The following is a 22,949-nucleotide window of genomic DNA, read 5'->3' as shown; positions in this document are numbered from 1 at the left end:
AAATGTGAGAGAGAATTGGAGGCCCATGTACAGAGAATTGCAATAGTCTAGTCTCGAAGTAATGAAGGCATGGATAAGCTTTTCAAGGTCTTTATGTGGAATATAGGGCTTTGCCTTGGAGATTTGATGTAAAAACTCATTTTCACAACTGAGGCAACTTGTTGGTCTAACTTGAGTGAACTGTCCAGGACCACTCCAAGATTTCTAACGGTATAAGAGAGATGGCTGGCATAGGACCCCAGTGTATTAGTTAGCTGGTCCAGGGGAATGGGACTGTCAAAAACAATAATTTCTGTTTTAATTTCAATTAGAGTTAGAGAGTTTTGTAATAGCCAATCTTTTACTTCCCGCAGACAATTGAACAAAGGCACTAATGAGGACTGGACATCCTGATTCAGGGGGAAGTAGATTTGGATGTCGTCAGCATAGTAGTGAAACGAGATATTATGCTTTTTGAAAATGAGTCCCAAAGGCAGCATGTATAAAGAAAATAACGTAGGATAGATGAACGGATATTATTTCCACACAGAACAAAGGCTGTGTCGGTCAACAATATTTTGAAGTTATTTATGGTTTTGTACATATAAATTCTATTGTTTATAGGAATGGTGAATTTAATGTATTATAAAATTACAATTACCACATTAGGTTTGAAGCTGCTTAGCTCAGTAGGGTAATTGGGGGACTTCAAAGCAGAAGGTTGCTTTGTTTATCCATACCTACTGTAAAATTTATCTTACTAGAAATTCTAACCAGGCATCCAGGCAATGTTGAACACATTACTTGAACCAATGTCACAGTAATGCCCGAGACATCGGTTCAACTTTCATTTTAGAGCCTCGACTCGACGGCAAGAAAAAAACAACTAATGGTTTTCTGGGCAGTAGAGATGTTTACACGTCCAGCAAATATGCAGCAATCTTCTTAAATATGTTTAATAATGACAAATGTGACTCAGATATTCACCCCTTACATTTGGCTGTCGAGCTGCTAAATCGTTTATTTGTTCTAAGCAGGTGGAGGATTTTAAAATGAACATTAAAATCACTGTACCACATGTCAGAATATTTACACTTGTCATAAATTAAAAGCGTCATTACCTGTAGCAGTCAACATATTTTTACTTTAGGTCTAACAGTTTACTTTTCCCACTAAAGAAGCATTTAGCCTTGTGAATATTTCAGACATGACTGCTGTATAATTACTGTAGCTTGACTCGCACTACGACACACATCCGCACAGCCACGCATACACATGCACATCTACACACAAACACACACTTGTAGGCAAGGACCTGGATGTGTGTGTTCAGCTTGCTGTGGCTTACTTTGCCTACTTACGCTGGGCTGTCACAGTGCCTCATGGAGGAGGATACACCGCCCCCACAGGTCCTGCTGCACTCCCCCCAAATGGACCATGGCCCCCAGCCTCCATCCACACTCTGAGGCCAGGTACCAAACGCAACACATTCCCCCTGGTAGCACCACTGGGTGGGGAGAAGCAGAAGTATGCACAGAGTGGAAAACTTTGGTTATTACATATCTTAATAATTTCTTCAGACACACTGACCAGCTTCAAGTTAAAGAGGCCCATTCTCGCTATAACATACAGCTTATTAGAATATTTATATGAATTTATGAGGACACATAATTCAACATATATCTGCATATAGGAAAATATTGGCCGTGCAGTGTCCAACTTTTGAAGATTTCGTCCAATAATTAATTCTCGTGTATCTTGTGACTCTTCTATATTTATTTAATGTTTCCATTATGGGAAGTTATTTCCAAGACAGGTGAGGCAGAGAAAGAGCTGAACTACGTTTCAGGAGTAATCATGTTAATCTGTTCAGAGTTGTGGGGGAAGAGGGGATCAGAGACTTTCCTTTGTCCCTCCAACTGTGTCAGTAGGTTAATAACCCTCTAGAGAACGGTACAGTCAAGGTGAGGGCTAGGCTGAGCTGCTGCGTTCTTTATCTCTACCTCTCATTTAATTTCTGAGATGCTGTCTACTAAACAAGATTAGCAGTGTGGAGAAAGAGAAATGTGGAGGACCAACTGATACGGGCACAGAACCTCAGCGTTAACTGTAAGTTTATTGGTCAATTTGAACACACAGAAGAAACGCAAAGCTCCCTTCTATTGGTTAATTCCTGGCTGTCTCCCCTCCCGCTTTCCCATCCCCCAGTCTCTACCTCTATCTCTGTCTGGTCCTGTTGGAAGGGCCTCTCTCCATTACACGCTGGGTGAGAAATGGCTGACATTCATATTCCTTTGAAGCCGTCCCCAGCAGGGGCAGACAGAGTATGCCACTGGCTCTCCTAAAGCTGCTCCAAAAGCTGTTCTAAAGCCCCCCAGGCTCTACCTGGGGCCCCCTGTGTTGTACAGGACTCTGTCCGTGGGCCCTGGTCCTCAAAGGCTCCACTGAGCTAATGGTAATTATGGGTGACAGCTCGTGACACTCTCCCATTCTTCCCTTTTACCCCTCGGACCATCCGGTGACAATGGTTGCCGTAATCCGTGTTAAAACAGTCTCCCCTAACCTGGCTGGCATCAGCACTCGGCTGATGACCTAAAGCCTGGCCTGCTTACGTCTGTGAGTTTGTGTATGTGTGTGTGGGTGTGTGGTTGCACCAAATGCATGAGTGCACACTAGTGAGGTACCACTAGCTACACAAAGAGAAGAGAATAAAAGTGCTTGTTTCACATTACAGGTCACCAGGTATTAAATATAGCTGCAGTGCTGAAAGGGCAGGTTCACCCAAATTCTAATTTAAAACATATAAACTTCTAGATGTAGCTTGGTCCATCTGGCAGCCTATTTTCACTTGGAAGAAATGTGTATTCCCTGACGGTTGCTAGCTATCGTTGGGTGAAATCGGTCACTGCAGGCCACTGAACCAAAAACCTCCTTGTGACTGCTTTGGTCATGAGCAGATTGCCGCGGTCACCCATCGTTAACTGACTCATATACAAACACTTGCTAACTAAGTGCAGAGCGTTAGTGAAACTTGAAAAGGTGCAATGCAAAGTGCATAAAATAAAAGTTGCGTTACCTCTGAAACCAGCACATTTCAAAAGGCACAACTGTGAAGGTAAACAGTGTCAGTTTCCAATTTGTATCACACTCCTGACATTTTCACAAACACTTAGAGGCTTAGGTGAGTGTGTGCAGACAAGTTGGCAAATTCCATGCAAACTACGGCTGACAACAGTAACCTGCTGGCGACCAAAGCAATCGCAAACAGGTTTTCAGTCAGACATCATGTACTTCATTGTGACCAATTTCACCCACCTACAGCAAACAGTTGCCACAACTCACTAAGCAGGCAAGCAACTCATAAGTATTTTAACTGTCAATCTCTGGTGACAGGCAACTTGTCTCCAAAGAATTACAGTCAAAATTGGATTTCCCACAATCACTCTCAGACATAGTGGCAAAAGTTTGCAAGTAACTGCAATCTATTTTATAAACGCAGTCAATGTTGTAACCAATCTGAATCAGTCTGTGCTGATGAGCGCAATTCATCTGCGATGTGGCTCTTTCTAATAGAGTCCTTGACTTGACTGATTACCAGCTGGTTGTATTCTGGTTATATTCCAATATAAAAGGGACAGCTCAGATTGAGCAATATGGAGACAAAGTTGAGATCATTTGGACATGTGCAGAGGATGGATAGTGGATATACTGGACAAAAATGTGGAATATGGAGCTGCCAGGCACGAGGAAAAGAGGAAGACCTCAGAGGAGACTCATGGATGTAGTGAAGTGAAGGAGGACATGCAGAAGTTTAGTGTGCTAGAGGAGGATTCCAGAGAGGATTCCTGGCTATACTGAAAATGCAAGTAGTTAATGTGAATTTCTCTTTAGTTTCAAATTTCTGTGCATGTAGATGGCAAAAGATTTGCAAGAGACCGTAACACATTTATGGCTTCCTACACTCTTTCTGAAATGGAGGAATTTTAGACCACTCTTCTTTGCAGAATTGTTTTAATTCAGCTACACTGAAGGGTTTTCAAGCATAAATGACCTGCGAAAGGTTAAACCAAAGCAGCTCAATTTAATTTGAGACCAGACTTTGGTTAGGCCATTGTAAAACCTGTAGTTCTGTTGTTCTGGATTCATCTTTGACCTACTAGATGAGTTGTCAAAGGATTTTTGGAGTATTATGCTTTGTCCATTTCTGGATAATGCTTCTCATCATGGTTCACTGGACTCCCAAAGCCTTAGAAATGGCTTTGCAATCCATCCCAGAGTGATAGATGTTAATGATTTTCTCTCTTTATTCAGACAGGTTTTGTCAGACAGGTTCTATTTAGGTGATTTCTTGATTCATTGGGTCTGGCAGTAATCACAACTAGGTGTGTCTAGTGAAACTGAGCTCAGATTTCCACAAAATGTGGTGAATCGCAGTTAATTAATGATTGAACAAGTTTGGGCAATTACTTTTTCACACAGGGTTGGAGGGTTTGTTTTTTTTTATCTCTTTTTCTTTCCGGTTAATAAATGAGATCATCGTTTAAAAATAGAATTTTGGTATTTATTTGAGTCAGCTTCTTCTAATATTAAAAATTGTGTATCTGGAAAAAAACTTTAACCTTTAAATGTCTGAGAAACACTAGATGACTTACCCCTTTTTCAATGTTGCCTGTCTGGCACAGGGTCCCCTCTGCAGCAGGAATACTGTTAGTTACACAACGGTTGCTTTTGCTAAGGCACCAGAGCTCTCTACACACTTCCTAGGAAAGAAGGCAAAAGCAAGTTGGTCAGAATAAATCAATTCAGCAAGCTGGGGGTGGATTTGTTAAATAAGGCTAAAAATGATTTATCAGTGGCCTTTTACTGATTTTCCTTTTAGTATTTTTTTGTGCAGTCTGACAGCTGTGAGAACAACAAAAAAAGAATGGCATGGAAATGTGTCTATAAATCCATACAATTCCAGATCAAATCAGAGGATCAGAGATTATGAGACCACATCAAGACTGCTATCTTCAAGAGCCCATATGCTTTGGATCATAGTGTATTTTGAGCAACATGCTAAGGGTCACTGCGTGTTTTTAATGCTCTCTTATGAGAAATGAAGAGTCAGCTAGATCAACACCATGACTAACGTTTGCTCATGTTCATCTCAGGACCACATGGGACCGTGACATCAGTTCAAGAAATCCAACTTTGGCTTCTTAGGGGAAATAAAGAGTGAGCAATAGGCCTCCCAAGTCTTAGATAAAGATGGCTTGTAGCCTAACAAATATCCTTAGTATTACTGATTTGTCTGCGTAAACATCATCACTCTTCAGTACAGAATGGAGAAACCATTTAGATTATTGAAAGAGAAGAAATACACTGTTAAGTTGCCCCCAAATAAATAACTGGATAAAGTGAGCACATGATGTGCTGCACAACCAAGACTGGATTTCCTGTTTAAGTAAACTGGGTTGCCTAAAGTCTTAACTTCAAAGGTTTTTATAACACAACTGAGTAGAGCAGAAGAGCAAGCTCATGAAAAAGAATAACGAGCCAACACGTAGATTCTGAGCCCAAAGGTCAGTAAATATCCCACAGCTCTTCAGCTCCTTGAGCCTATCCAGATTCAATAATGCAGCTAACTGCCAGTCTCTGGTTGCACCGACTCCCCTATGCCAGCTGGTTTTAATATGCCACCCCTACTGCTCCAGTCACTATCTCAGCCATGGTAAAAGGTCACTGACCGGGCCTCAACAAACATGGATGCGGGGCTGGAAGATTTATGTCAGACGAGAACAAGCTGGTGATAAAAAGCGGTCAGAGACACTCAGTAAGAGCCCCACTAATATCAAAAGATTGTTTGTTTTTCATATGTTTCATAAATTTTTATGACAACCCTTGGTTCAAGGATTTTTATAATCTATAAATTAAGCCTAACCCCCTGAAGGCATTGTGGTCCTTAACCCTGGGAGGCATATAGACATATATATATATTGTGAACTGTTGAAGTACAGTGATTTTGTATATGCAACTCCCTTCTTAGATTGTCTGAAGTGACTTCATCTTGTCCATGTTTCCAGATTTGTAAATAGGATAGAATTAAAGTGGTTGTATACAGTAATATAATGATATACCATTCAAACAATTCAAAACAAACATCAACCTCCAAAATAATCACAAGTTTTAATCTTACCTCTCCAAAACTGTGTGAGCAAAACCAGACAAGTTTAAGCATCATAAAGAATTTTTTTTAAATTAGGAATACCTAATAAGCTGTTTGTTCATATATACTGTATACATGATCCGCATGCAGTGTATGGAAGCAGTGCATTTTTCTGGCTGCTTCTTACTAAGTCAGTGTCACAACTTTTGTCAGTGATAGCTGCCCTGTGCTGTTCTTGTGCTTTGCTGCCGCTCTTCCCAGCTCTGACTCATATATGCACATGCAAAGAAAGATCCCAAAACTGAGGCAATTCCTGAAAATGGAAATATCAGTTTCTTTTGATATTGTTGAGCCTCTGTGAATCATGACACAAGAATTGCCTGAGGACAGATACAGAGTAATAGCATTTTCAAAGCTTTTTCCAAACATGGGACGAAAAAAGCAAACCAAAAACTTGAGGAAAATAGTAAAAGCTAGCATTTTACAGGCATGCTAGACTACCTGGAGACAGCAACATTTTGAGCATGGTCACATGCTAACAACAACAATGTACATACAATAGCTTAGCTTTGCGTAGCAAAAAAATCTTGAGATAACAAAAGACCTTGAAATTTGTCTCTTGGTACAAAAAAAAACCAAAAACAGACATTGATATAAGATATTTCAAACTGGACCATGGTGGTTTCCCCAGACAACTATCAGTGCCATCCTTACAGCCGTGTAGCTAAAATGATTTAAAATAGTTTGGGACTGTTGGTTTTTGATATTGCTGGTCATAGAAAATGTTATGCCTTTTAAACCTAAGCAAGTTTGTTGAAGCAGGCGCCAGGTCACAAGAAGGAAGCCAAACATATCGTTTGGGTAAAATCCCAAATAGTATGTCGTGGAAACGTTTGGTACATTCTGGGTAAGAATTGGCTTAAGAAACCAGATTCTTCCATTTATTAAAGCTTTGATCTTTTTCTGTGGTTACATCCATCCTCTCACTGAGGGCATCGATTTCAAAGTATGAAATAAATCTGATCGTCAGACGAAACACTCCAATCGAGCTCTGATAAATCAGCGCCGGAATTCCACCCTTTCATAAATGGGTGTCTTTCTTGGCAATCTAAAACCACAATTATGAGCTTAGGAGCCAAAATAACTGAGCGTTGATTTGGGCCTTGTTGTAATCTTCTGTCAGATATTTCTTTCAATGAAAAGAAATAACTCTGTGATCTCAACTAATCTGTCCTCTCTTCCATCATGTGCCCAATTTTCTATGTGATGCAGAGCAATATTACATTACTGTCCATTAGATATCAGAGGAATCTTTCAGCTGCTCATTTAAATGTGTGGTTGGTTCTTGTCTTTCACTGCCTGTGTCGCCTTGATATTAATAAAAGTATTGTCTTCCTCTTCACCCCCATCCATCCATCTTCATCCGCTTTATCCGAGGCCGGGTCGCGGGGGCAGCAGCCTAACCAAAGAGGCCCAGACCTCCCTCTCCCCAGCCACCTCCTCCAGCTTATCCGGGGGAATACCCCAGGCCAGCTGAGAGATATAATCTCTCCAGCGTGTCCTGGGTCTGCCCCGGGGCCTCCTCCCGGTGGGACATGCCTGGAACACCTCACCCAGGAGGCGCCCAGGGGGCATCCTTGTCAGATGCCCGAACCACCTCAGCTGGCTCCTTTCGATGTGGAGCAGCGGCTCTACTCTGAGCCCCTCCCGGATGGCCGAACTTCTCACCCTATCTCTAAGGGAGAGGCCAGCCACCCTTCGGAGGAAGCTCATTTCTGCCACTTGTATCCGCGATCTCGTTCTTTCGGTCACTACCCACAGCTCGTGGCCATAGGTGAGGGTAGGGACGTAGATCGACCGGTAAATTGAGAGCTTCGCTTTTACACTCAGCTCCCTCTTCACCACGACGGACCGGTGCAGCGTCCGCATTACTGCAGCTGCAGCCCCAATCCGTCTGTCGATCTCCGGCTCCCTTCTCCCATCACTCGCGAACAAGACCCCGAGATACTTGAACTCCTCCACTTGGGGCAGGAACTCATCCCCGACCCGGAGTGGGCACTCCACCCTTTTCCGGCTGAGAACCATGGCCTCAGATTTGGAGATGCTGATCCTCATTCCCGCTGCTTCACACTCGGCTGCGAACCGTTCCAGTGCGAGCTGGAGGCCATCACCCGAAGAAGCCAACAGAACCACATCATCCGCAAAAATCAGAGATGAGATTCTGAGGCCACCAAAGCGAAAGCCATCCGCCACTTGGCTGCGCCTAGAAATCCTGTCCATAACCTCTTCACCCCCTTTTAATCTAAATGAGGAAATAATGAAAAAATGAGATTTTCTCTTACTTTTTTTTTTTTTAACTTAACACTTAAGGTTAACCACACTCAAAGGCATGGTAAGACACAATATGGTTAGTAAACTGGGATGATGAAGTACATTTGTACATTTTCACACACTCATTTCTGCAGAAGTTTCCTCAGGACCTTAGACTAAATCAGTCTGTTTTTACCACAGGGAGCAGGGTTTAAATGAAGTTCTGTGTTCCATTCTATTTATCTATTTTCCAGTTTCAGTGCCCAGGTTGGAAAGCTGTAAACCACAATCAGAGGCAGCAGGACTGAAAACCCACCCGTGCTAACTGTTGTTGCAGTTGTCTGTCATTTGCTTTACATAGCGCAATCTTTGCTGCAAACTCTTCTGCATTACAACCACCTAATGCACTGGAGTCCGGAGTATGTCAGTGGACTCATTTGGTCCAATGAAAATGACCAACCGTCTCAAACAACTTTTTTATTTCCTTGTGAAAGTGTAATTTGGTTACTTGGTAGTTTCAGTGTCCAGATAAATTAGATAGTTATTAAAAATAAGAGAGTGTGTAGGGATATATTGCATGTTTTTTTATATTGCAGTTAAAAGAAATCAAAATGTCAAGAAAACCAATAAGTGCTAAAGAGAATGGCATTTCTGCATTGACTTTTCAGACAGCTCAGCCCTTTCCAGATGGGGATATAATATGGGGGCTATAAGGTCAGATAACAAATGTGCAGTACAATTCTACAGACCTGATGGAAAGTTATTGACATCACAGGTCCATTTTAACAACTAGCCAACATGGAAAGACATGTTACAGTAGATACTAGCACTTCCTGTTCGCACTGTAGCCACATAAAAGTTTTTAACAATCATAATTACACAACATTAAATTCTGAAGGACTTTTTTCTTAGTTATCTTTAATTACTTGTTCTACAAATTTTATAACTTTCTCGTTCTACAAAATCTTTAACTTTAATCTTTAACTAATCTTTCCCTTAAGAGTCTAAAATCTGAAGATGCTCAGGTTTGCTATGACAGAGCAGTCATGTACTGTTAGTTACACAACATTTGCTTTTGCTAAGGCACATCCTAGGAAAGAGGGCAAAAGCAAGTTGGTCAGAATAAATTAATTCAGCAGGCTGAGGGTGGATTTGTTAAATAGAGGCAAAAATGATTTATCAGTTGCTCTTTGCTGCTTTTTCTTTGAGTGTTTTTCTTGGTGTTGTCTAACAGCTGTGAGAACAAGAGAAAAGAAGGCAAATGACATGAAAATGTGTCTATAAATCTACACAATTCCAGATCAAATCAGAGGATCAGAGCTGACGAGACAACAATGAGACTGCAAGCTTTAAGACCCCATATGCTTTGCATCATAGTGTGAAGATGCTCAGGTTTACTATGACAGAGCAATTTTAATGATTCCAATGATTATATTCATTCTTAATGGACACTGAAGATCACACCAATATATGCATAATATTTCTATGTACAATACTAAGCAAAACGTCTTGAGTCACCCATCTTTATTTCTTCTGTTTCTTTTTTCCTCTTTCTTTGTTTCCCTTCTTTATTTCTTCTATTTTCCTTCCAGGGAGCCGACTGGCTTGTAATATTTTTAAAAAGGTCTTGAGCAATAATTCTTCAGTTGTCTTCCAGTGTCCTTTTTTTCTTCATTTAGACATTGGTTGCTTTTTCACTCATTTTTGAATCATTCAAGCATAAACAGCCTCCTGATTCAAGGGATGAACAGTTGCTGTGTCTACACATAACAGAAAACTTAGGAGAGAGATACAGCAGTCTGCTGCTGTGTTAAAACCCGATGGAGGCTCTGTCATGGTCTGGGTGTACATTTCAGGGAATTATGTTTATTATTTCTTGTCAACATTGTTAGAATTCTAAATACAGAAAAAGGTGGTTATAGCAAATATCGACTTTCTAGCTCATTAGAATTCTACAAACTGTGTTTTTACCTTATATTACATTTCTATGTACGTTTGCACATTTAATAAATTACTGTGCCTGTTTCTAATTACTGCAAATATTCAAGGGGTTGTTTATATCCTTATTCCACTTTGAAAGTAAAGTCTAGCAATGTTTAGGTATTGTACCTACTGTGATATATATTTCACTGTGAACTCTGCGTTACAAAACTTGCGCTTGGGAACTAGAAATTTTTATTTCAACTGCCCTAGACATAATATAGGAGAGAGATCCCATTTTCTCAGTGTAAAGAGGAAGAATCAGGAGGAGAGTAGTCTGAAAGATGCTGGTTTCTTACCCCATACTTGCACTGGCGTGAAGAGGTTCCATACTGGAAGCGACACTGCTCATCTGCATCATACACCTGCCCCGGGGCCACTGTTGGGTACAGGAAGTCTCGTTTCAGAGGTTCATTGTCCAGACACGTCCCCCGACCTGAGCTGTCAAAAAAACAAACCTACAATAGGATTGTTTCTTACACAAAGAAACCTTTCTACACTTGCATAATAGCCGAGTTAGAGATGCCAAGACCAGAACAATTAGAGTCAATCCCCTCTGAGACCTTTGCTAGTTTTCTGTGACTCCTTTAATTTTAGTACCAAACTACTGTTATAGGACGCTTTGACAAAGATCTGAAAAGTCATGTAATTAATGCTGATATTAGACATCAACGCCTCTTCATCAAATGAAGTGTTGAAGCACAAGCAGACATTTTACCCAAGGCAATAGGGTGCAGGCTGTCAGCCTAGAATGGCCAGCCCTCCCTGATTATATGGCTACGTGCTCCACTATTGTGTGTATGACTCCTTAGACTGAGCCCACCGACTGCCAATTAAATGACAGTTGAGGAAAATAAAGAAAGAAATCTGGAGTTAGATTTGGATCTTATGTCCAGACCTAGGATTGTTTAGTCTGTTTTGTCAAATAAAAATATGTACAACATGTACACCACCAAAAGCAGACACACACACGTACACACACACTGCAATTTTGTATTCTAGGAGTTAAAACAATGAAAATACTTTTACCAGCACAGACACTTGCTGCCATGAGGTTATAAAAGATTTTTTTTTATGAAAGACTACATCCACTGGTCTTCCCTGAGTCAGAGGATTATCTCGAGGCAAAGTATTACCATGACTGTTTACTATAAGAACTATGTGTTCCTTCCAGATGTGGCAGCTGTAGCATGCAATGGAATGCTTCTCATCCCTTTAAAGGCAAAGTGGGCTTGGTGACAACAACGATGTAAGTGCTACACATTATGACTGATCAAACTACAACTTGGGCCCAGAATGAAAATGAGGGGAAGAGTCAACAATAATATTAAGATAAATTAAATACCCGGATATGATTAGCACAACACAAAATTTGGTAATTTGGTTTTCAAGATTAAATCTCTCCAGTTATTTTTGTAGACAGCATTTTGACTGACGTATAAATTTATGTAAAAATCATCATAAAAATTCATTTAATTGACTTTCACATTGTAACTACCTGTCTAAACTCACAGACTCCTGGTGCTTGAACAAGAATGCATAAACAAAATATATTATATATAATCTTTGTTTACATACCAAATAGAACTTATTGTGTATGTTTTATTTTCAGCACTGAAGACCAAGAAGAGCAAGTCATCCTTCTTTTCTCTAATCTTTTCTATCTTTTCTAATCTCTTCCGTTTCTTGCATTTTTAATGCTCTATTCTCTGTTACTGAAAGGAATAATGTTTTTTCTTTACTCTTGTCCCTCGGAGGACCCTCTCATCACAGGCAGAGGCAGAAAAGCCAGACTATGAGGCCCCCAGACACCCTGTGTACTAAGGGCAAGCCTCAGTATTTATTAGTTTGGAGAGAGACAAAATAGTCAAAGTTTAAACATAGAGACTATTATTTGACATCGTCGCAAAGGCTTCCTGTCCAGTGGATTTAGCCAAATTCATTATGCTGAGCGGAAACGTCTTCTAGCAAGCAGGAACTTCAGCTATCCCTGTACTCTGGGACTAGTCATTCGCGAAGATATTAAGCCTGCTGAGTGCATCCAATAAGTTGTGAGGCAGCAGTATGTTTAAATCAGTATAACCTAACAATTATTAACAAAAGGTACAAGTTTAATATGAAATTCATTGCAGTATGTGGTCTCGGAGAGTTTAATGAAGCCAAACTGCTTTCCTTTTAACATTTAGAACAAACTGGCACGCAAACTCTGGAGAATAAACTATGACTGAACTGTGAGCGCATTCATAAACCATTCGTAAAAAACCCAAACAAAGCACCACATATTGCTCGAGCAAGATGGTGAATCTAGGCCAATACCACAGCCAAAGTTGTTTACTTGGCAGGGAGATGCATGTGCAATATCCAAAATTCTGATTGAGGGGGAGAAAGGGAGGATAATTTGAGTTTACAGACAAAACACTTTTGTAAAAGCAAAAGGCAATAAAACTAAAACCTAAAACGCAGATCAATACAAATATGCATATAATATAAGTTAAGCAATAGTCTATTCTGCTCAAAGTTGAAGTAAAAAAAGCTTTGTCTCTTTGGGGTACTTTTTTTTTTTTTTTTTTTTTTTTTTAAATAGTGATTCTCGGATACACGAGCCAGAAATCGTCAGGAACCCGGCAGCGCAGAGTAGAAGCAGCTCTTTGTGTCCCATTTGGAAGCTGGCATTTAATACTGTCATCTCTGTCACAAGTGCTGTTCACTACCCTCCTCTAACAGCTTTCAGCCGGAAACATCATCTGACAACCACAGCAGCTATTATCCGCTTTCTTGGAGGGCCTCGCTAACTAAACATGAATACACAAACAGAGGAACACACAGACACACCGCAGACTTGTAACCAATACTTCACCACAAGGTTGCAGTTATGAATTTGCTCTCATGGTCTTAATACTGAGAAATGAAGCTGAACTGCAGAGAAAAAAAAAGTGTGGTGTCTATGACTGCAAAGAAAAGCTGTTAGTACTGAAACATTTACGGCCCCTTTGGTTTCATTACAGGAACAGACTTAAAATGGACTTTTAATCTTCACATGGACCTTAAATTGGAGGTTTTTTTCTTATTTTCTGTCAAATGTACAGTACTATGCAAAAGTCTTGAGTCACATCTCCTTTCTTCATATTTTGCTAGTAAAATGGGGAATAGGTGAAGCAATTTATTGAAAACAATTGCAAACACAAATTAAACATAGTATTTAGGAAAAATCTAAAAGTTTATAAGTCTCTCTTGGGAGTTTGCCTGAGAGAGTGTGTTTTCTTATGAACATCTTCTGGACAGCCACCCTTCCATTAAAACCATTTCAGAAAACACTAGAGGGGTCAGATGCATCTCTTAGGTCCTGTGTCAAGTCTTTTACGTGTCAGTCAGTTACATGGACTAGTTACAAGTGAAAAAGCAGCCAGCGTCCAAAGAAAAGCTGGAGAATCATTGCTCAAGACAACTCACAAATGGAAGCAAAAGACAAAGAAATGACAAGTGACTCAAGACTCTTGCACAGTACTGAATACTGCAACAATAACAGATTTGCATCTGAAACATTGCTGAAATTTCAATCAACAAGGTCAGCATGTTTGTGCAATTAAGCAGCATCATAAAGACAGGATATATCCAATATGATTATCCCAAACATACAGCAATAAAGACATAAATACCTGGATGGCCTCTAATTTTCTGCTTCTAAACTCAGATAAAACTGAGGTTATTGTACTTGTGCAATACCTTGGCATCCAGTAACACTGTGAGGAACCTTGGAGTCATTTTTGATCAGGATATGTCCTTCAATGTACATATTAAGCAAATATGTAGGACTGCTTTCTTACATTTGCGCAATATCTCAAAATAAGAAATATCCTGTCACAGAGTGACGCTGAAAAACTAATTCATGCATTTATTACTTCTAGGCTTCTTCTAGGCTATATTTCTCCTATATTTCCTTCCCTTCAGTGGCTCCCTATTAAATCCAGAATTGAATTCAAAATCCTGCTCCTCACATACAAGGCCTTGAATAATCAGGCCCCATCTTATCTTAATGACCTTGTAGTACCATATCACCCCATTAGAGCACTTCGCTCTCACACTGCAGGCCTACTTGTTGTTCCTAGAGTATTTAAGTAGTAGAATGGGAATCAGAGCCTTCAGTTTTCAGGCCCCTCTTCTGTGGAATTAGGCTTAAAACTTTCCTTTTTGCTAAAGCATACAGTTCGGGCTGGATCAGGTGACCTTGAATTCTCCCTTAGTTAAGCTGCAGTAGTGTAGGCTGCTGGGAGATTCCCATGATGCATTGAGAATTTCTTCTTCAGTCACCTTTCTCACTCACTATGTGTTAATAGACCTCTCTGCATTGAATCATACTTGTCTGGCTCTTATCTGTCTCTCTTCCACAGCATGTCTTTTATCCTGTCTTCCTCCCCTCTCCACAACCGGTCGCAGCAGATGGCCGCCCCTCCCTGAGCCTGGCTCTGCCGGAGGTTTCTTCCTGTTAAAAGGGAGTTTTTCCCTTCCCACTGTCGCCAAAGTGCTTGCTCATAGGGGGTCATATGATTGTTGGTTTTACTCTGTATGTATTATTGTAGGATCTACCTTACAATGTAAAGCGCCTTGAGATGACTGTTGTTGTGATTTGGTGTTGTGTAAATAAAACTGAATTGAATTGAGTTGAAATATACAAACCTGTTTACAAACGGCAACCAATCAAAAGAAGTATAGCTTAAAGGGAATGTAAATACAAAAGCTTTTTTCAGAGAGTACATAAACTAAAGGGCAACGCTAATATGACATAAATAAGGATTACTTAAACCTGAAAAGTATCTAAAGAATAAAAATAGGGAGTTGAAAATTAGCATAACAGGCCCATTTTTCAAAAATGATCTCTATTATCTAGGGTAAACTAAAAAAATAAAAAAATTTAAAAAAAACATACTAATGTTTTAATGTTTTTCTGTGTTGTTATCTCAAGTCAGATGAAGCATTTAAAAAAAATCAGCATAAAAATGAATTTGCACATAAACCAAACAATAAACCACACAGCAGAAGCACCAGATACAAAGTTTCTTAGTGTTAGAGCTCAAAGGTAAAAATATACCCTGACCTCTTGCTCGCTGTCTAAGGCAGGTGACATTGCAGAGATAATGTTACCAGCTATGGACAATGTAGTTTATACGGTATAGACTTACTTAGGTTCAGGGAGGGGCACAGAGGGGAAAAGACAAAAGAGGAAAGAGGAGAAACGAGACACCACAAACAGACAAGACAAAACAGACTATGGGGGACAGCAAACAAAGGTTAGTGGCATTGGAAGTGAAAAGAAGTCAGTGAAGAAGAAATGCTCAGGGTGTTGTCAGTTCCACTGCAGTTTTAGCCAACAGAGGTATAACTAAGGGATGATTTAGCGTCACCTGTTCTAAAGGTAGTAGCTTTTAAAAAATAAATAAATAATCTTAAATGTAGAGAAGTGTGCATGTCTGCTGAATCCAAACTGGTAGCTGGTTCCACAAGACAGTGGCCTGATAGTCACAACCCATTCTACTTTTGGAAATGCTTATAACTACAATTAAGCCAGCACTCTGAGAGGAAAGTGGTCTATTGAGATAACACAATACAATAAGGTGTTTATGATGGATCCTGATTTTCTACATCTTGTACATGAGGAGAAGGATTATAAATGAATAAAATGCTGCTGTATGAATCTAAATATCCATCAGAATAAACCCTGTCGACTAATTGTTTATGGGAGTATAAGATAAAACAACATAAACAGCAAAGCAACACATCAAATTAGATTAGAAATCATTCATAACCTTTGGCCCATTTTATACTTTCCTCCATTGTTGTCAGTTTCTTTCCTGTTTCCGTGGTGGTCTTGTGCTACTAGCTCTGCACGGTCAGCACTATTCCATTTTTGCAAACAAGCACTTTGAGTTTCGCAATTTTTTTGTGCAGCAATAAAGCTACACGAGAATCTTATCACTCCCACAAATGCTACAAAGTTAAGGGGGTCCTTGACCTCATTCTATGATCATTAAAAAGGCATTAGCAGCTCCATGCTACAATAGCCGTTACTAGTATAACACAGCTGGATTTCTGACAGAAGTCTGCTGCCGGCTGAGTTGCTCTGTGCTGCTATAGGCTTAAATGTGGAAAAAGAATTTGTGGAGCAAAAAAGATCATGACTGTAGTTATATTGCACTGATGTTAGACATTCAGAGTCTCTGCCATCTAATAAAAAGACAAAAGTGCCAGAAAAAATAAAAATCAGGGATTCGCAAGCGTGAAGAGCAGTAGAATTTCAAGTAAGGCTTCAAATTGACACGCCTCCTCTAAATCATGCTGTGCAGAAATAGGTGTAGAAGTCTGTCATTGTAACGATTATCTGTTTGTTCTGTTACTCCAGATGTTTTGTCTAGCCTCTGGAAAAGAAACATTGGTGTGTCCTCTACTATGCCAGGCTGGCAAGACTCAAATATCACTGCCTCGTTTATTTATGTGCTCCAATTCTTTCTCCTTTTTTTGCCTCCTTTGGCCAATATATAAAACAGCAGAGCAGTGGTTTAAGGCAGCTGGCCTACACATCACCACCGAGAACCCACATGAGCTCTAACATCACCCGCCTTGTGGTGCAAGGATGCAGGGGTGGAAAGCACTCAGTTATCATACGCAGCCACAAGGAGGTCTGGCAAAAGTCTCAGTGATGAAGTGGATGTGAATAAGTAGGGGAAGGCCTCGTGTACAAAGCAGCCTAGCGGGTCCAGCCACATGGACCAGCCAGTGGCAGCGGGTTGTAAAGAGAGACAGCTGTGGAAGGAAAACAGGAATGCACCTTTTTCTCTATTGCACACACACGCACACACAGAGGCCCACAGGGAACAACCACCACCCATATCACCCACTTACTCGAGAAAGCTGGTGATGTAGTCTTTGCTGCAGGCAGACCAGGAGAAAGGGTTGGTGTTGGCTGTTATATGAGCAGCCATCAGTTTGGCTGTCTCGTGACCTTTGGTACCGCAAGAATTCCCAATCCCATCATGGTTCATCCCAAAACTAAAACAGAAAAAAATAAATAAGAAGAGGAATTAATGCAGCTGGGAGAAATGACCATCTGGTCTGAAAGTGGTAGTTAATTGCACAGTTTAGATGGGATCTCGCTGGACAGTTAAGGCTGCTGGATTCTGGATGTCAACCTCTGTGGCTGTAAAGATTGAGCTCATTGGCTCTAAAACAGCTGTGTGGAGGGGTCAAGGGTCAAACCCTGTCTGGGGCTCTGCAGGAAAGAAGTTCTAATCACCACTCGGATGCCTGTCTGTCAATCACTGCCTGCAGGTCTGAGCAAGCCAGGGAAGGAAAGTCAGCACAGACTGGAGCGAGGAGTCAAGACCCTTTAGATCATTACAATGAGCAGCTCCAAACTTTGAACACTGTTCTGAAAGCTACGAAATAGTTTTTTTTCCCACTGAATTCATGTTGGCTATCAATGGTTGCAACAATTCATTTTCAGAAAAACTTCATCTGTCATTTGAGAGAAAAGTTTCTCATTACAGCAGGATATCAAAGCTTAACTTTCCCTCACAGTCTAGTGGTGCGAATCAGGTCTAATGTATATAACAAATCCAACCACATTGCACAGACTGAACCTGTTTTTCTAAGGCTGGCGTTTATGACATTTTACCCTACTCGGGAAATAAATCAGGCCAGTCGAAACCCCGCTGTAGTGTGTTTTTTTATACATCCTCTAGAAGCAGAGACTATTTTTACAACTGCCCCACAACAGAAGCAGACATGAGACATAATAAAGGAAATCGCCATCTTGCCTAACTCTCAAGAGAGGAATACACAGACTAATACATCATCATTATTTTGCTTTATATTCAGGAAGAAAGAGGCCGAGGTATGCGGACACTGACATTTGCATGAGGAAATATGTGCAGTTACAGTCTGCAAGGGGGGGGGGGAAAGACTATATGCAAGTCCGGCAAAACCAGGCAGTAAGTAATGTTTGTTTAAGAACAGGTCGTGAAAGTGATAAAAGGTTTGAAGACGACCTTAAGGAAAAAGAGGGCATTTGCCAACACCTAAAACTGCTATAAAAGGTGCTACATTTGTGGAAAGTTTCATTCCCAAAAATGTAAAAGGAAGAACTTCAAGTCCTGCTTAGAAATCTGCTGATATCAGCAGTGCCAATACTCATATTGAGGGATTTTATGCCACCAGATAAGTTTAAGTTCTGAATTAAAAAAGGTCTTTTCAGTCATGACGTCATCAAAAGGATCCATGAATGAATATTGTCGGGGTGTAAGTTCATTGTGGATGTGCGTAAGGTGCCACGGCAAATTATGCTATAATCATGAAAAAGTATAAAGACAAAAAAGGAAAACTTTTACAAGCCATGATAAGGATTAACTAAGGGATAATAATTCTCAAGTCAAAGTAGACAGAGCTGCACCACTTTAAATTAATGAGACAAGTTCTGTTAAGTAATTTAAATGTGTGCCTTCAAAACCAAGCCATTTAAGGCCCTCTGACTTGGTCCCACCACCTCTGCAATACGCATCAGGGAGTAATGTCAAGTTTTATATTTTATATTAGGATCCTAAAAACTCTTAAAACTCACTTGTGGCCAATCTCGTGCGCAATGGTGAAAGCAGAACCGAGGCCGATGTCTTCATTGATGCTGCAGCTCCTCTCTGGCTCACACATTCCAGCCACTGAGGCCAGACCTAGACATACACACATAAACACACATGCCAGACAAACATACAAACACAAGGTTGAGGCAAAGCATTCTTAGGACTCGCTGTCATAAAACTGGGATCCCATACATAAGCTACTGTTTGCAGTAGTGCTGAGAGTCAGCTAGTCATGGCTATAGATTCACCAGGACAAGTCAAGCTTAGCATTTGCTCCTAAATGTTTGTTGTTTTTTACTTAAACGGGGATATTGCTGGAAAAGGTTTATACACTGGATTTCATGTAACTAGTATTCTGACAAAAAAACTGACAGAAAATAGAGTTGTTTTTTCTCATTCCAAAAGCAAGACTTGGAGAAAGAGGCCGAGAGAAAAGAGGGAAAAGGGAGAGGAGAGGGCGTTTCAAGTTAAAAACGCTCCACAATCCAGGTGTCGCAGGTTCTTTTTCCCCTAAAGCCTGACAGGTCAGATAGGGAGACTGCTGGCGATCCTTCACAGATTACATCTACAGGTGACTGGAGAGTGGATCATATGACACTGCAAAGCAGGTGTGTGTGTGCCTGTGTGCGTGCGTGTGTGAGAGAGAGAGAGAGAAGTACTTTCTATTTATTTCATGTTGGGTTTGAGTTTTTCCCAGGTTTTCATATATTTGAGAATAAATTAAGGGGAATCCTGTCACTCTGGATAATCTCAGTCATTTCTGTTAAGTTTTACTTGACATTTTAAGTAAATTTGTAAAAAAGAAAAATGCAATTAAATGCTGTTCAACAATGGAAGGAGAGGGTGCAACAAGATGAAAAATTAAAAGTGCACCAGTTATAGAAGTATGATATGCTTTAAGCTTCCTCATTAGTTTGAAACAGCTCAGGTATTTCCATTGCAATTTAGAGAAATTACTTTTTTTTTTTTACCATCACATCTTTTCCACTTATCATTACTGTCATTTAAAAAGTGTCCTTTTTAAATGACAGTAAAGCTAGTTGGATTCCGCTTTAGGATGATAAATGACAATAAAATACAGAAAAGCAAATACACATCACCCCATTCTGATGGAGAGCAGCATTACAGTTTGCATAGAGTAATAAATACACTATACTGACGCTCCACAGTGTGCAAGTTGTTGATATTTTACATTATTTTACAGCGTACCTACTGAAATGTAAAACAACACTTTCATATAGTAAAAGATATGACACTACTGTGCTGCATAATATAGATTTTACAAACAAAGTCACTTGTTTGGTAGCCATTATAATGTTTAATGTACCTTCTGTAATCACCATAAAAATGGAAAATGTCTCTGTACCCTCACCAATGTACCCTGAAATCAGTTTCTTTAAATTTCCATTCTCTTTATTCACCACACGGTTATCCAAAAGCTCCTGTATTTAACACCCTGAAGATACACGCTGAATGGACATGACTCATCACTACCAAGGAAGAACGTCAAAGGCTGAAAAGTGAGGCTGGTGTGTAAGTGCCAAAAACTGCAGTTGTGTATTGGCAACTTGGGCCTGGCTCCAAAAGCAAGTCAGGCTCCACAGAGTCCCAAAAATGAAAATACCCAACTTTACAACACAAAGCACATTTTTTTATAGCCGAATACATAGCAGTTTTGGCCTTATTGATAGTTCATATCTTAATAGCAACTTGGGGTTGCTATGAAGGATGGTGAAGGGGTGTGCCATCCAGTCATCCACATAGATGGCAGGTGGAGCTGTACCCACTGGTGTCTTCTGAGTCTTACCTCTGCTAAATATTGTCCCTTCACTGGATCTTTCTGCCATGTTCGTGCTGTTGGTGCATTTTGGATCAAGTTATATGTCCAAGGAAGTTGTGCCTTAGCTTTGAGGAGTGACATTCTACTTTATTAGTCTGTTATGCAACACTAATTAACCGATACTGTGTTTGTCTGTGCCTTACAGTTTATAAATGTAGCTTGTAAGCATTAGCTGATAATTTAGCAGGCCACCCTTTCCTCTCAATAACAATGTGATGGCCAAAACACTAACAGTGAGGCTTCAAAAAACCCCAAATCAATGGGTGACATCACGGTGGCCGAGTCCATCTTTGATTTAGTCAGCAATCTTGGTCATCATGGTGGTCCACTGCTAGTTAAACCTTAACATTACACTTAGCCACACACAAGCTGGAAACCACATCACACACCCACAATAATTAAAGTCTAAATGCAAAATAGCTAAAATAAACATCACAGCACTACATAATTAATGATTTGAGCCTAAGCATGTACAGTCTTTGAACTTGCCACTGTGTAAATAACCCAAGCTACCACCACCTTGGGTTGCTACAATTTCAACTCACGTTGCTACTCTTTCTTTTTAATTTCTTTATTTTGACTATGTGCATTTAAGAGTTAAGTTGTGGACGTACTAAAGCAGCGGTATCCAACCTTTTTTGCGCCACGGCCTTTAAGGTGTCGCGGATAAATACAACAAAATAAAACTAGTACCGGTACCGAAAAAAAGAAGATTTATTCATAACACACGTGAAAAGAGCAAGGAAAACCGAGTAAACGATAACAAAATAACGCTGAAAACCGATAAAAACCCTGAAAACTATACATTTCACACCTGAGGCTCAACACTCACGGTCCGAGGCCCGGGGTTTGGGGACCGCTGTACTAAAGCATCACAGTGAGACTCAAGTCTGACTTAACTAAAAATTAGAAAATAGGGTATTAATATTTATATATTGATATGAATGAATATTTTTTCCTGAAAGGTATTAGCATTTAAAGTACCAAACTGTATTTACAAAAGACGGTACATTACTGTTTACTGTACTGTACATTCCCTGTATATTTTTTTAGCAGTTGATACAAAAACATCTTGCAATACAGTTGTGGGGATTTGTTTGGACTTTCATTCAAGAATTTTTCAAGTGCTTAACATGTGCATAAATCATGTAGATAGGAGCAGTTACTGTCAACAGCTTTCAATTTTCTTTCTCTTGCGAATAAGCAGTTACCTCTGAATTTAGACAAATCAAACCAAAACTAAATGTCTGAATGGCTTCATGCAACGAACGTGAGCAAGAAAATATGTTTATTTTTATTCAGCTCGCATGCACCAGAGCGGTTTTCCAACTTGCAGTAGAAACTTTTGCAAAATGTTCTAATGATAAACTTTGCACACCTCTTTTTACACTGTTCATTAGCTACATAACATGTCGTTTGGCAACCAATGCAGCTTCACATCTTCCTGTAGCGCATGCATGGACTCCTCGCTTGCCTGCTAAAAGTGGCATGGCCTTTGTGTCCTCTTTACTAAGAGGCTAAACAAGAATAGACTCGCAAATCAGGAGGCCACTGAAACCATTACTGCAGGAAAAGAAGGAGCCTGAAGGTGAAGAGAAAAGGAGGAGAGGGAGGGAAAAGAAGAAAGGTGTGTGTGCGTGTGTGTGTGCGTGTGTGTGTGTGTGTGTGTGTGTGTTCGGGTGGGGGGCAAACATGGAGTGTAAGCTGTTTTCTTAACTCCAGGGTGGACTGTGCATTATCTCCACGCCCATGATTACTCTGCGACCCTAAATGCCAGCAGTCTGACCCGAGAGCATGATCCCTGGGAGGAAAAGGAGGAGGAGCAGAGAGGGAGGTGGGGGTGAGACAACAAGGAAGCCAAGCAGATGCCAGGGCAATTAAAAAGACCAGGGAATGTGACGAATGCGGTCAATCTGTCAAACCACCCCTGAAGTCACGATATTACCTCCAAGATATACTGTGGTGCCTGCAGGCTCCAAAAAAGATAAGATGGGGAAAGAAAGAGCTGGGTGGGTAGGAAGGTTTGAGGTGGAACTGAACAACTTGAGACAGATTTTTTTTTTTTTTT

At 40.3% G+C, this 22,949-nt stretch overlaps 1 protein-coding gene across 1 annotated transcript in view; it reads right to left on the bottom strand.

Moving 5' to 3' along the window:
* Nucleotides 1-22,949, bottom strand: part of adamts6 (ADAM metallopeptidase with thrombospondin type 1 motif, 6) — a gene marked incomplete in the record, with an annotated part of 79,016 nt that overhangs the window by 43,705 nt on the left and 12,362 nt on the right. The window contains 5 exon segments of the mRNA XM_014341168.2: nt 1,341-1,486; nt 4,632-4,739; nt 10,717-10,858; nt 17,312-17,458; nt 19,026-19,131. Coding sequence (XP_014196654.1) covers nt 1,341-1,486; nt 4,632-4,739; nt 10,717-10,858; nt 17,312-17,458; nt 19,026-19,131 — 649 coding nt within the window.

Source organism: Haplochromis burtoni, unplaced genomic scaffold (assembly GCF_018398535.1).
Source record: "Haplochromis burtoni strain Fernald_Lab_line unplaced genomic scaffold, NCSU_Asbu1 Contig_426, whole genome shotgun sequence".
Taxonomy (NCBI): Eukaryota; Metazoa; Chordata; class Actinopteri; order Cichliformes; family Cichlidae; genus Haplochromis; species Haplochromis burtoni.
Note: the sequence above shows the minus strand (reverse complement) of the source record. Positions and strands in the feature narration are given on the sequence as shown.